At 35.1% G+C, this 16,685-nt stretch overlaps 1 protein-coding gene across 1 annotated transcript in view; it reads right to left on the reverse strand.

Moving 5' to 3' along the window:
* fry (microtubule binding protein furry) overlaps positions 1-16,685 on the reverse strand; it is a 1,411,512-nt gene that overhangs the window by 326,032 nt on the left and 1,068,795 nt on the right. Inside the window, exon 29 of the mRNA XM_081727912.1 lies at positions 14,268-14,402. Coding sequence (XP_081584038.1) covers positions 14,268-14,402 — 135 coding nt within the window. The remainder of the gene's footprint in view (positions 1-14,267; positions 14,403-16,685) is intronic.

A 16,685-nucleotide genomic window follows, 5' to 3' on the forward strand; every position in this document is an offset into this window, starting at 1 on the left:
TCACTTAACTACAAACTGGTGTGTTGACGCTTTAATCCACTGCCCTATACTACGAACGATACGCGATGACAGGGGTTTGCAACACATGTGTGGATACACGGAACTGTGGGACGCTCCGTTCGTTGCGCCATCTCTTGTCCATCCGCACGAATTAATTCCTAGACCAAATATGTTATTAAAGTAACGAAGATAAAAAAAAGAGTATAAAACAAAAATGTATATATACATTACGTAATGCGTGACGTCATAAATACGGAAGCGTTAATTTCTGTCTTTCAAATAGTTTTCAATATACTCACGCTGTATGTAACTACGGTCATAAATCAATGTACTCATAGATCGAACTTAAATCGACAACCAAGACAAAACACAAGGTAATCTTAAGAGTCAACTAACACACTACAATTTGAATCATGACACAATTTATACGAAAACGGGTTCCTTTCAAAATCATGCTTTCTAAATCTGCTTCCAAAATTTTTGGAAGGAGAGCGTGGTCTAAGGTAAACAATTAGTACCTCATATGACTACATCTAAAGTGGTTTAAACCAAGAATATCTCCCAAATCTGGCTTAAATATTTTTGGGAGGAGTAGCCTATATAGACCAGGCATGTGTGAAAATATTTAAATGGGTTTCTAATCTGGTTCAAAATTTGAGAAGGGGTTTCGAACCAACCTCACAACAGTTCATCCAAGAAGGTTTAAACCACAAAGAGTAGCTCAAAAATCGTATCTCCCACATGTGATTCTAGAAATACCTTAATCTGGGTGCCTGTGAGGCACACCTACTTCCAAATACATTTATGAACTATACATTTAACAAGATAACACGAGCTATGGTAGTTCCCTAATTAGAGAATGACCCTAAACATCCCAAGCTTCCAAATTCTTAATTTTGATTCTAAACGTACAAGGTGGATCTCCCAAATTTTCAGACGTTACACACATCCTGTCTCTCACTCCCTCCCCTCTTTTTTTTGTCAATTTTGTCAATATCACACCCTGCCTATGATATCCCTACCAAATTAAATGGTAAAAGAATGGACCAAGTTACCGCACCTATATTTTATTTAGGCAATTAGATGTCCCATTAGAAACTGTTGAATCACCTAGCCCAACAGGTTTACGTACTTCCTGTGATGGACCACATTTTCTGGTTTTAAAAAAATCAGGGAATTTCACTGCTGCAATGTATATATAGGAGTATTTTGAGTTATGTAGTTTTTTTTTTTTTTCATATCTCGTATATCTGTTTAATTTTAATTTACAAGATATCATGATAAAAGACATACAGACAGAAGCTCAAGAAAATAGAGCAGCAACAGGTTGATGTTTTCGTGGTGCTAAAAGCCATCCACAACCTACTCCTGTAATATAGATTATTTAAGTCTATCTCCCATTCAATAATTCACGAAGGATTACACGCAAATACGACGTGTTCTATCCTTCAAGATCGATTGCTGTGACGCACCACAGGAATTCCTGTTCATCTGCATATTCCGTAAACTGACAGACATCGACGCTAAGGATGTAATCTCTCGTATGAGAAATCGATATGTTACTTGCGTCTAAAACGATATTAATTTTCAGAATCAACTTGGAGATGAAAGGCATATTTTCGGTAAGCACAATCTTTGAACTAAGTAATATACGCAGTGGAAGTGAGTTTCTATTACTATGTTTGGGAGGCAATTCTACTTATGAAAAGAATCAGGCGCGCACGCAGAATTTTTGTTGGGAGGGGTCAAGCTTTGGGGGTCCAATACTACAAACCACTAGGTCAATGTAGTACTCAACTGATATTATTCTGCGCCCGAAAATACGATAAGTAATTGTAAAATACTTCCACCTATATCTTAAGAAAAATGATAGAACTAGATTGTTTATATAGAAGATAGGAAAAAAAATGAAATGAAATGAAATGTTTTAGTTTTACGTCCCACGGTTATGCCGTTTAGGCTAAAGGAGACGGTGAAGATGAGAGATGAATGAAATGGTGGAATGAAGAAAGTGGGGGAAACGGGAGAGCCCCGAGAAAACCCACGCACACGGTGTTTGTCCACCACAAAGTTCACTTGGCGGGACCAAGGTTTGAGCCCAAAACCCCAAGCACCAGAGGTGAACGCTCTACCACTGAGCCACCGCGGCCCCCTTATAGGAGATAGAGTACAGATGAAATGTAACATCAAATTTTCACGCTATATCAATCATTTCCTTGTTAAACAAGTATAGTTTTATAGAGAAAGTGTACAAAGATATGTTGAGTTAGGAAGTTTCGAGGGATCCAAACTCAGTGGACCCTCTCCGTAGGCGAGCCCTTGAAAAGAATTAAAAAAAAAAAAAAGAAGAAGTCAATGTGATGGAAAGTAAAAATGACTTAATTTCTGCCTTGCAAGTCAGAAACCTCGACAATAACTAGCGAAAACCAAAACAAAGATAAATAAATAAATAAACAAAAATGTCCAAAAATATGGCATATACAAATCAACAGATCTAACTGAAATGAAAAAAAAAAATATATGGGGAGTATAGATTCTTATGAATAGTTCTAGAGAAAATCGGCAAAACCATTGTGATTATGTTATGAGTTATCTATGATTAACATCATTTAGGGACGTATGTGAGTGGTATTGTAATTATAGCAATAACCAACTTTTTGTTAGAAATTTGAACATTGACAATTTGTACACCAATATTTAGAAACATTTTGTTTACGAGTTTTAGAGAATGATTTTAATGAGTGTACGTTATGCTTATTTGTATTTGTAGAACTGTTTCAAGTTCCGTATTATGACTAACCACTGGCAAATATGAAGTGAGTACCTACCTTATTTTTATGTTGTAGACTTATTAATGATCTATAATAGAAGTTCTTTAGATTATACATTTTCGTATTTGTAACTATTAGTATAATGTTTAGATTAGAGAGGTTCGGTGGCTCAGTGGTAGAGCGCTTACCTCTGGTGCGTGGGGTCCATGGTTCGATCCCCGACCAAGTAAGTTTGTGGTGGACAACATCGTATGCGTGGGTATTCTCGGGGTATTCTCATTTCCTCCCACTTTTCATTCCACCGATTCTTCGGCACGTTGAACTGAAATATTTCATTTCATTTTTCCTAATGTTTAGGTTGGATACGGAGTCTTCCTTTTTTTATTGTCAACGACACGACTTAAGAGTCTTCTTCCCGGCGAAATTAAAATACCTCTAATTTTACAGTAATTATGTGATATCTTCAAATAGATAAAATATAATCGAAATGTGGAACAAGAGCGCCCTAGACAATATTATTTTACATAAGAAACCGTTATCACGACTCATTTATCTGCTTTCGATTTCGAGCCATTTTGAAAATTGGCATTTATTTTCGCGTTTTTAAACAGCTGAAAACGGAAAGCCACTAGGTGACTTGTGATAACGGTACCTTACGCAAAATAATATTGTCTAGGGCGCTCTTGTTCCATATTTCAATTATCTTTTATCTATTTGAAGATAGCACATAATTACTGTAAAATTAGCGGTATTTTAATTTCGCCGGGATGAAGACTCTTAAGAGAATCCAAGTCGTTTTGTCCTTCGTACACTTACTGTACTCGCAATGAAAGTATATAAGTACGTGTATCTACAGTGATAAACATCCCTAATCAGATTTGTCAATGCATGAACTATGACTTGTATAAAATAGCTGACTTTGGTTCGTGGAAAAACATTCAAAGACAGAATTATAAAACAGTTTCTAGATAATAAAGAATTCTTAAGCTAATCATAAATGAGTTCTGAAATATTTAAGGTTTCTTTTTTATTATCTTTTGCAAGTCAAATTGAAGAGTAATGAACTACAAACATTTCTGGGTACGTGCTTGCTCTTATCGCTACGACTGTTGTTACAACACAATATAGAATCATTGTTTTAATATATTGCTCTAATACACGATATTCACTGATCTCGATGTATTATCTTTAAAAAAATAACTTCATATACTACTTTCCACTTGTCTGAATAATTTATTAACTTCCGCCTCTATAAAATTGGATATCAGAAACAGCAGCAATAATTGGCTGTAAGGGAATAAGAGCACACAAAACTGGAATGAAACTAGAATCAATTTAGGAGAACCTCGGAAAAAAGCTCTACCACAGAGACAATTTCATTAAAAAAAAAAAAAACTTTCATCAATTATTACAGATACCTTCTTAAAAGGAAGTGCAATTAATCTTAGCAAAGGAATTCCAATATCAGAATGAACGTAATCAGATATATATATATACTCAAGGGACAGAAGCAAAAAGTAATAAGCTTTACAAGATTCACTAACATTTAGTCCCTTTCACTTCGTAAGAATCCCAGAACAAAGGCTTAAAACCACAAAAAGATCGACTCTAATTTATTAACAGAGTTTCTTACGTTTGTTCTCATCTTCGATGAATTTCAAAGCTATAAAAACAATTAAATAGAAACATAACTCTCTTCGCGGAATTAATTACATTGGAAGATTGTGTACTTATCGGTAGGTTTTCTAATTAAACAATCATTTCTATCGAATGTTCCAATAAGAGCAGAGTGTAATTTTCGACTTAACGTAACAGAGGAACTGACCCTTTTACGATCATACAAGCTATACGTCGAGGTACTTGCCTCAGGTACAAACTAGTGGCGTCATATGGACCAGATTCAATTATTCGGGGGCCGCGGTGACTCAGTGGTAGATTTTCATTTCTGGTGCTTGGGGTCCCGGGTTCGAAACCAGCCCCCGCCAAGTGAACTTTGTGGTGGACAAACACCGTGTTCGTGGGTGTTCTCGGGGTTCTCCCGTTTCCTCCCACTTTCTTCATTCCACCATTTCATTCATTACTCATCATCACCGTCTCCTTTAGCCTAACCGGCATAACAGTGGGACGTAAAACTCAAAGATTTCATTTAATTTTTTTTTTTTCAATTATGCGCTTTTGTGAGCCAAACATATAACAAATATTGAGCTAGAGCAATCCTCTTAACTGAATATGTCATATGCCTACATGTGAGTAATTTTCTTACTCGACAGTCTTTGGTTAATTTTTAGCCTAGATATAAAATATTTATTCTAAATTTTATACAAGATAATTGACAATATGGTCGCAATTGTCACAACTACACGGATGATTAATGAAAGTGAAATATTATTTTTAAAAAATGGTAGAATGAAAATGTGGGAATGGGAGAACTTCCAGAAAACCCACGGATACAATGTTTGTCTACCACAAACTCACTTAGCCTGGGATCGAACCAAGTAAAGCCTAACATTAGAGGTGAGCGCTCTAACACTGAGCTATTGTGGTCTCACGAAAAGCGAGAGAAATTTATGTGATTCGCCGACAGTTTTATTCTGCTGAAACAGATACATATTATTTATTTATTTATTATACAGGGCATCTATAAAGTCTGACCCCGGTTTATTTGCTCGGAAACGGTTGGGTACGTGGAAAAATCAGCGAACACGTATGCCATTATTTTTAGGGGCACAAGATTTGAGTGAAGAAATGTTGCCCCAGGGTCCCTTGGGGGTCACAGATGCGGTTCAACTCAACATTTTCAAATGGCAAGGGGGTCAAGTAGTGTGCCAGTCTCGAGTTCCTACACGAACCCTGTGCAAAATGGCGGTATTCAGATATCACAACGACAATGAGACTTGACCAAACTAATTCTCAAGGTTACTGGCACCTCTGATAAACACCCTTTCTGAACCAACATTCCGTACACACAGGAATTGAAAATCTTTTTCTGTGCTTCGTGGAGAAGAGAGTTTGCTTCTGTGCCTGTGTAGCCACATTGTCTCGTTCACGTGTTATGGTGCTGCAAAAATGTCTTGATTCGTGGCAAAAATGCGAACTAAAGCTCACACCCTCGACACACCCACGCGTTTAACCAATAAGGGTTCAGCTGTTGTTAAGTGAGAGAGCCTTAGCTAAAGGAAGTATAATTCCTTCAGTCGATAGCAGCGCTTGGAATGCAAGACGTCAAGTCAATGTGGTATATCTTTAGTCACCAACATCGACAGCTGCGGCAGTAACGTATTGCCTGTACGAATTAATAGGTGTGTTTTTGCCTTAGTTTAAAGCAACAAAATCGAATCATTTACACTTTCACTTCTTACGTAATTTCGCGCTGTTTTCGCACTTACCGGCCATTCGATTGTACGCTCAGCGGAAGACAAAGTGGAAATAATTTTCCTTTATGGGGAATGTGGTCGAAACTGCAGAACAACCTGTAGAAGTTTCATTGAATTATTTCCTGACCGACCAATCGATCACAAGTACGTATCCGATTTTGTACAGAAATTTCGCGAAATACACAGTGTAAAGGATCGGCCACGCTCTGGTCGACCTGAAGTGGAAGAGGGCACAGTGCTGGAAGTCTTGGGAACGCTATTATAACACCCAGCAATTCTTGAAGGAAATGAGTGCTTCCTTGGGCATTCCCAAACCCATGATCGGCAAAATCCTGAGAAAACATTCGTTTCATCCATGTAAAATGGACATTACTCACGAGCTCAGTGAGGATGACTTTGATCGTCGTCTTGAGTTTTGTGAAGTAATGACTGCACGAATCGCTGCAAATAATCAGTTTGTACACAACATTTCTTTCAGCGGCGAAATCATATTCTTTCTTAATGGACGTGTTAACACCCAACATATGCGTTACTGGAGCGATGCAAATCCCCATATTTTAAACGAGGGACATACTAAAGAACCACAAAAAGTATATGTTTGGGCGGGAATTTTAGGAAACCATATCATATGGCCTCTGTTCGTTGATGACAATTTAACTGGAGAAAAATATTTAGATTTGCTCGTAAATCTAGTAGACCCTCTCGTTACAATGCTTACTGAAACTGCTACGACTGAAGAAGGCGAGCCAGAATCTGATGCAGAAGGAATTATATTTCAACAGGATGGTTGTCCTGCACATTATGATCGCACTGTGCGTCAGCATCTGGATCATAGATTCCCAAACAGATAGACTGGTAGACAGGGAGCAATGGGGTGGATGGCTCGATCCCCAGATTTTTCTCTAAATGACTTTTTCTTATGGGGACACCTGAAAACTGTAGTCTACAGAACGCAACCAACTTCATTACTGGAATTAAGGACCCGAATTACTACAGCTTTCGGGAGATACCACCACTTTTTGCACGTACGTCAGACATTTGAAGATCGTTTATATTATTGTCATGAGGTGAATGGTGTGCAATTTTAGCATTTATTAAGCTAAAGTTCAATTCAGTATTACATCATGTAATTGTACTCGAAATTTGATCATAGTGGGACTAGGGAGATGAGCAGAATGGAAGTCATGCACATACTTCTACACATGCTCAAACGACACAAACACAGACGAGGATTTTACGTACTTGATTCAGATATTTCAAACGACACGCCGCTTCATATACCTTTCTATTTAAAATTAAATTGAGTTGAACACCATTTGGGATTCTAAGGACGTCCTGGGGCGTTTTTTTTAACCACGATAAGTATTATACTTTTGAAACGATGAGAAATATGTCTATCTCGTTTTACATCTGATTTCCTGCTGTAGATTTCTATGGGTGGCTACAGACATTTCAATGGAAACTGTGTTGACATTTTGACCGACCGCCATTTTACACAGGGTTCGTGTAGGAACTTGGGACTGGTACTATCTTATTTTTTTTTAACAATACCTTTCCAATAATACTAATTGACCCCCCTGTCATTTGAAAAATTTTGAGTTGAACCCCATCTGGGACCGCCCAGAGGACCCTGAGGCAGCACTTTTTCACTCAAATCGTGTGCCCCTAAAAATAATGGGATACATCTTCCCTGATTTTTTCATCTATCCGACCGTTTCCGAACAAATGACCCGGGGTCAAACTTTAGAGACGCCCTGTATATGTAAAAAAAAATACGTCGATAACCAACAGACTATATCTATTGTGGTTTGTCTTCTAATAACTAACAGACACTATTTATTGTCATTTGCCTTCTCTTAATAGATAACAGACTGTATCTATTGTCGTTTATCTTGTCCTAATAACTGTAATGTAACTTTCAACACATCGATGTATATTAAAAACTTTTGAACTTAAAAAAGAAACAGGCTGAGGTGCCATAAACAAATTCACTTTCAAGAAAGTGAAATCTAAAAATGAAAGTGAAAATGACAAATTACATAAACAAAATAAGGAACTTACACAGATGAAAAGCCAAAAACCAGGGGTATTTAAACTAAACAAATAGTAAACAAAGGGTCAGTCATTAGGCAGTCAGTCGGTCAGTCAGAACGGGCATAATTAGTCGACCACTAGAACTGGAAAACCTGGTCAGGATGGACCTCAGCTCATATAATCAAATTATCCTGTAAGTACTTTCATTATTTATGCTAAAGAGACGACACATAAGAAGTTCGGTGCATGGAGGTCTTCTTCCACGACAGGCTTAATTTGTTGTAAATTACAATTCCTATGTTTATTATTTTGTAATTTTCTTTCAATTCAATGTAACTTGTTTCAATAATAATTAAGATGCATCTGAATTAGTATTTGTTCATTTTTACCGAGGATACTAAAACCATTCAATTGAACTGTGCACATCTGAATATAACGAATAATAAACAATATCCTATAATCATTTATTCAAATTAGTAACAAATCTCTCTATTTTAAAGAAACGAAACATAACTAATAAATAGTTTTATTGTCGTTTCTCTTCTCTTAATAACTAATAAATAGTATTTATTGCCGTTTGTGTTCTTCTAATAACTAACAGACAGCATATATTGTTGTTTGTTATCTCCTAATAACTAACACACTATATCTATTGCCGTTTTTCTTCTCTAATAATTAACAGAAGACAGTTTGTCTTCTAACACATAGTGCAGAAGAGAAACTATCTATCATATAAATTACTTGTTATTAAAAATAACTGAATTCTGTGAGAAATATTGGCACGTATATGTTTTGTCACGTTTACACTATCCAGGAACCTAATACATCGAGGAAAATATAACAGTTTCTCACGTATACAATACTATGTTCCATTACCAAGATTTTGAAAGCATATGTGCATCAGTTTCCAGTTAGGTACTTAACCTATAAGAGAGTAGACACAATTGAAGAAACGGTCACTAAAACAAGCTAAAATATTAAATGAAAATTTATAACGGTTCGCTTTTTATTAAATTAATTGAGCCACTAAAACGCAAACTTCTCTGCCATAATTCCATTTATTTATATCTTGTTGTCCTGACAACGAAATACCCAAAAACCTTATTATTTAAAACATTTGATTAAAATCTTTTTATATATTAACATTATATCTATACACTATTTCTTTTTCTTTCTCTTCTTCTGATATTAAAATCAGCCAGCCTAGTACATATTTAGAATATCTTATGGTCCAAAATTACAAAGTAATAAAGATTTATAATACAAATATACAATGTACCGTTGTAAATTGTCTTAAGAAAACTTGAAGTAAATAATTGGGACTTCAAGAACAAAATTACTCATTGCTTGTCTGTCTATGCCTGAAAGGGTGAAGCCTAGAGGAGAACTTTAGAATTCCTAGGTTACGTGTAGTCGTCTCGAAAGTCCAGTCTTAGTTATCTTCCTTTGCGGATGAGTAACTCTTCTTGATTACAAGAAGTTCTCCAGTGTAAGGTAGATGGAGGCAAAAGTTTACTGGAATTCGGGAAACTTCAATGAACAATGAGAGATGATTTTTTTTTTTTTTTTTTTTTTGAGAAGTTGAATCTCTTGGATGTTTTCCCGTAATGTGGTTAGACGTACTACTTGCAAAGAGCTCTATTATTACATTCAATTCTATTGTTACAGTTGGATGAGGCTACACATCTTTAAACAAAGACTGATTCTCTATATCTCTTGCATTTCATGGCTCCATTTGGTAAACCACAAATAATCTTCAGATTAGTAGTAATGTAACATGAGAGAACTTCACAAAAAGGAGAAAAGTATAATGTAAGTACGGACTTGAGCATGTTAATTTTTACCCCCCATATTAGCTCTCACACTACCAATGGTGAGTATACTGTGCCCACCACAGTATGTTTTTGTGATTACTCTTCTAATGATTTCGTTAAAATTATATATATATATATTATATATATATATATATCTGTGTGTGTGTGTGTGTGTGTGTGTGTGTGTGTGTGTGTGTGTGTGTGTGTGTGTGTGTGTGTGTAAACGAAACTAATAACTGACAAAGGGAGTATATTAATCCTGCACTTGTTATTTATTTAATGAAATGAATTATGACAAAGGAACGTATATTTCCCCTGCAATTTTTAACTTTTAAGCACGCCAATGTAATGGTAATAATTTATACACTACCACTATACTGCTAGTCATAAACCTGGATGAAGTGTGAGGGGAAGTTGATATCGCGCCTCGAGGTTGTAGCCTACTTAGTAGGACCTACTAGGAGACAGCATATAATTTATCGTGACATTTTATAAATGTCAATATCACATGTTATAAATTCTTTGGATATTCTAACCAGCAGTATTTTGCCTAGGATGTGCTAACACACTGAATAATATATTGAAGAAACATCCAAATTTAAGGCGCCAACACCTGAATTTCCCCCCTACAAATAGACGGCTTTAACATGCTAAATTACACGCGAATATTAATCTAGCAAACAGTAGGACGTATTTTTCATACTACTACTACTACGACTACTACTACTACTACTACTACTACTACTACTACTAATAATAATAATAATAATAATAATAATAATAATAATAATAATAATAATAATAATAAGCATCGCCGATTTTCTTCTGATACGTTTTTTTTAGTTTAATGTCCAACGATTATGCTTGAGGCAGTGGCATAGCGAGGGGCGCTCACCCAGCTCGACTCGCCTTAGTGCCGTAATATCGAATATGATTTTGATTACATGCAGTATTCTTATTTGTGATTCCGATATTTTGACTTTTTTAAAAATATAATTTATCATCACAAAATGTATTCTAAAGCCATGTTCAAAAGAACAACTTTTTCATTTTTGATTGATTATAAACTCAAGGAAATTGTGGCAACTTTCAGGCATCAGAAATAATATACTACAATGCACAGATTGCACCATTTTTATTTTTACGAAACTTACTATTGAAGACACTTTCAAGTGCCAGCGGGATAACCTACCCATGATTATCACCATTCTTCACTAGTTTAAATCGCAAGCAATATACATATATATACTACGTTGTCCAAAAACGAATAATATTCACGAAAGTTATCGTGGAAATAATTTTCAGAATATCGGGAGAATAAGGGAGTCTTGATCTATTTTAACTGTATGCATTGGGATGTTTGTTAAGCCATAAAAAAACTAAACGCTTTATTATGTCAAAATCTAGCAATTTTGGCGAACGTCTTCAGAGAAAATTATTTTCTTATTATATTATTTAAAATATGGAAATCCAAAAGTCTGGGATATTTGTTCCCGGGTACACTACTATTTTCAATCGCAACAAGTGAGGATTGTTTGAATGCGATAAAGAAGATAAATGTACACATATTTTAATAAAATCGAATAATTTATTCGGTAGGTTTCACTGGAAAATTATTTTGTATGAGCATGTTCAAACGTGCAACATGGGGTAGAATTTACCCCTTTTACCTCACGTAAACTTGATGTATTGCAATCCCAAACAGAGTTATTTCTGCAAGTTGAAGGAAGTATCAATAAAATCGCATGCTATATTAGAGAATAAAAACTCACCCCAACAGCAAATTACCTTTCCTGCATATTTTTTTATATATGAATTTGTTTTACGCTTTATTCTTGGGTTATTGGATTTAAATATGTATTTATTAAATATAAGCAGAATCACCTGAGTCATTTTGATAAAACTGATTACGTTTGAGAAGATAATCCAGAAAGATGCCACTCGCAAGACATAACTACCACTCCTGAATCTTATAAAAGCCGTAAGTTTCAAGTCTTGTCTCCTATCATTACTAGGAAGTTAATAATAAGATTATGTGTGATGTACTTCGTATTACTTAGTGTACCCTCGAAATTAAACTTATTAGTGATATCTCCTTATTCTGTTAAATACAGTGAAACCTGTCTTTAGCGGAATCGAGCGGGACTTGCAAAAATTTCCGTTAAAGGTTTCCGCTTAGTGGAGGTAGACCTTTCCTTTCTTTCTTTTTTTTTAAAATACATTATTATAAAGGGGCATACTGAGAAAATATATTGCTGTACGTATATTCTTCGATTACAGTACTTCTTTCTTCTACGAATAAATACACAAAAAAATTAAAATGAATACAAAATATGCTATGAACGCGTTTTCTTTATTTTTCTAATAGCCAAGCAGGGTTCTCTGTGTACATTGCTGCTTGGCCGCTTGACTTTCCGCATAAACTTTAGCCTGAAAAATTATACTAAGTGAATCAGAATCATTTGGCAGATAAGGCAAAGGCAATTTGGAAATAAGGCAAATTTTTCCAGTTTCTTTAAATTTCTGAGGGAATCTTGATATGTATTTATTCTACACTCTTCTTGGAACTGGGTATCGTATTCCTCTTCTTCCTCTATCTCGTTTTCTTCTTTCCGACATTCCGTATGATTCTTGATTAAGTTGCGGGGATTAAGGACAATTTGTGGAGGTGAATATGAGTAGTGGTTGGGGAAGGTCAACACTGCCCAGAAATATTTAACAAAAGAAAGAACATTTTATCGCAGACAGTGTAATGTATATGTCTCACAAAATGTCTAAACATCTTCTAAACGCTGTTGTCCGGAACTCAGAATTTTCCGTTAAATGTTTATTTTTCTTTCCGTTGTCCGTGTAACACAGTTTCCGCTTAATGAAGGGAGTTTTACACGCTTTGTTCTCCAAAATTCATGGGACCGTGAAATATTTCCGTTTAAGACAGCTTTCCGTTTAATAAAGGGTCCGTTGAAGACAGGTTTTACTGTATTTAATTTTTTTTTATCTTAAGACAGAAGGTTGCAATGCTGATTTCAGAAAAAAGAGGAAGTTCATTCAACCATGAAACGCCAGTTGCTGAGAGATGTGAAGTGCGATACTGGCTTGCTGAGCTAGAAACCTGACTAATTATTGAGAGTGTATTGGAAGATCATGAAGATGATAACACGTCCCGTTCAGGAGCCGTTTACCCGATTTGAACTAACTAAATTTCTAGTTATACTGTATAAACCCTACAGAAACAAGATCATTTACACGTTTAATAGTTTCCTGTATTTAAAAAGCCTGTCATTCTTAACAATTAACAACGTTGGACATACACAATTATACATTAAAAATGTACATTATAAAAAAATATTACTAAGATGTATCATATGAGATTTTAATATTTTAACACGTTTGTACGTTTTTAAAACAGTACATCTAAATGATTTGATCTGCACTTTCAGGGATTGCTCATTTAAAAAGATTGTATCTGCAAACAGGTTGTAACACGGCAAAGCACGGAATCTAAACTTTTTTTTTTAATACGACTTATCGGTATTTTTACTTTCCAAAGACTGAAAAATATCGTACTAAAATTCAGAGCAAAAAGTATCGAACATATCAAAGAGAAAACTAAGAAAAACCTTGAAGAAAATGAATTGCTAACATTAACATTTTTGATCTCAGAAAAATAATACAAATAAGGCTACAACAAATTTATGAATAAATTCACTTAGGCTCTTGTCGATAGCTATCAAAATACTCTTTTACAAGTGGGCTTATCGATTCTAGTAAATATGGTGTCCTGTGAACAATGATGTTCTTCTGTATATATATTGTTATATGTGGGAAATTTCTCCTTAAATGCGGATTTAAATGCATTATGTATATAGTATTATTTCTTGAAATCATATGAAGCTTTCGTTAAATGTAGGATTACGATGTTTATGTATAAGAAATTTTATGATAGGCCTACCAATTATTGCGTTCTTGTGCGTTTTAAGCCTTAAGGAAAAGAGAAAAATTCTATATAAATTCGGATCCATAAACCAAGTAGCAAATCTAAAAATAATGATAAATTTCCAACAAAGATATTCATTGACTTGCGAGCAGTACTGTTCCAAAAAGAATATGGAAAAAAACTTCACTATCTAACATGAATATGACACAAACACTAGTGTCATATATAGTGTTTGTGTCATTTTGATGTTAGATAGTGATGCTTTTCTCCGTATTCTTTTTGGAACAGTACTGTTCGCAAGTGAAAGAGTATCTTCAATATATCTATTAATACTTACATAGGGTAGCAATTCTTGTGGTGCCATGCCTGATATGATCAACAAGTAACGAATAATGACTTTCAAATTGTTTGGCCAGCACGAACACAACGTAGCCCACAATTCTTCTACCTCTTTCGGGTGCTCGTCAGCAAACTGGAATTTAGAAAAACAAAGTAAAAGTCAGTAAATTCCGATAGCAATAATAGCAATAATAATAATAATAATAATAATAATAATAATAATAATAATAATAATAATAATAATAATAATGTACTACACAACCCCACAGTATCAAAAAACAAAGATGCTCTTTCGACGCTGTGTGGTTACATGCTGTTTTTGGTGCCTAGTCGAATTCTACTACGAGCATAGAATCTATTGACTGATTTGAATTTTGTAGGACTGAAATCATATATGACGAGACTTACTGCTTATAATAGGATCGCAACCAGTGCTCTGGATTTATCTTAGATTTGGTTTAATCAGGGAGCGAGCCTTGGATCACGCTGACAAGAGGAACAAGGGTTGATTGATTCATTATGCTTTAATAAAGATCTCAGCGCCGAGATTTTTGAAGTATAGTAGTTTGTAGTGTAGTGTAGTGTTGTTAAAATTATTGAGAATATCTGTTATTCGAAGAACTATTTGAATATGTTTTCTATTATTCGAATATTTGAATATTTGTTTTCAATATTCGAGCAATTCTTCGAACCACTATTTATTATTATCCAAATATGTGAATAATAAATTATTCGAATCTTAACAGCACTAGTTCGTATTTCTAGAAAATAAGAGGTTAAAAATAAAATAAAACAGAGGTCACGAAAAGGCTAAAAAGAATAGATAAGAAGAAGTAAAATATATAACAGGAAAATAACTCAAAAAGTGCAATAACAATCGTAATAACACAAAAAATATAAAAAGATAAAGCTCACAGAATATTAATTATACCAAGCTCACAACTGAAAGTGAAAATACGTCACTGAAGATCGGATTATTTCCCAAAAGATGACTAAGATTTTCAGGTAGTTTTAAACGTTATCCGAGATCTGAATATTCTGGACATTCTACAAAAAGATGATGAATATTGAAATGTTCTTTTGGTAGAGTCAACAACAGTCCGAGATTAGCCCTTCACCAATTTTATTATAAAAGTAATACTCCATACAACAATTTACAAAAGTTTTCTGTAAATACAGTATGTGTTTTCAAGTGAGTCTTTGGCACACATAAAGTGATATACGGATGATATACGTTTAAGTTAGGTATGTACGGGAACTCCTTAGCTTATAGCAGCCTTCAGGGTATTGGTTAAGGAATTTCCTTTTAACTTTAGGATACTGTTTTATAAGGAACCCCCTTAGCTCATCAGCCTCCAGGAGTATGGTTGTGATTAGAAATTTCCTTAGCCCAAGGCAGCCTAGAAAGTACGTAAGGTAGGAGCTCCTTTGTCCAATGCAACCTCAGGAGCATGTGTTGTAGGTTAGTTGATCAGTCGCGAACTGATAGTTTAGTCCTCTCCCGGTCCTCTTTTATGGGTGACTTCTGAGTGGTTCGTCCGTCTTCGGTCTACTCCTGACCGGCTTCGTGTCTTCCGATTTCTTCCTTCTAGCGTCTGCTTGTAATCGTAATTATAAACAATAGCTCGTGTTTGCAGTTAATATGTGCTCGAAGAAATAATACAAGCTGGAAGGTGGGGATCCGTAAATATATATATATATATATATATATATATATATATATATATATATATATATATATATATATACAGTAAAACAATACAGTCTTGACAATGCGGACAGTTCGCGTTGTGCACTAAACAGGGATGTGTCAGTCGCGAATGTCCGATATGCGAGCGAGTCACGATCACTTCTTGGCGACTAATACATGATGACTTCTGCTAATTGCCCAGAAGTTTATTGAGTGGAACTTAATTTCGTTCATGGTTTCAATCCACTTCCAAGTGAGAATGTATCCGTTGATAGAAAGAATTACTGAGATCGGAAACACAAGGGCACAGGCACAGTAGAGGCATATACTTGTTAGCTATGGTTCGTTTGCACTTTTGTCTTTGCAAGTCGTTCATCGGTGAGAACTGAGGAACATAGAGCAACTAATCAACCTAAAATCTCTGGTACGGTTGGAGAAAACAGAATAAATACATGCTTCTCAGAATAATACATGCTGCTAAGTTTGTGTCTGCAACAGAATAAAATTGTCCAAGACGAATTGCGTATATTCGAATACCAGTAAAGTGAAAGGTTTCCGCAATACTAAAACCCACCAAATGTGAAGTGAGAAATTAATTTCTAGTAGTTTCGATTCCGTAGATAACATGGAACCTACTCTTCGAACGCTCAAACAGTTTTTTTTTAATCAATTTCTCTTACCATTTTTTCCTCTGATTCCTGTTGATAGACAGATGGACATGGGTGT

Source organism: Thermobia domestica, chromosome 10, assembly GCF_964235325.1.
Source record: "Thermobia domestica chromosome 10, izTheDome1.hap1.1, whole genome shotgun sequence".
Classification (NCBI taxonomy): Eukaryota; Metazoa; Arthropoda; class Insecta; order Zygentoma; family Lepismatidae; genus Thermobia; species Thermobia domestica.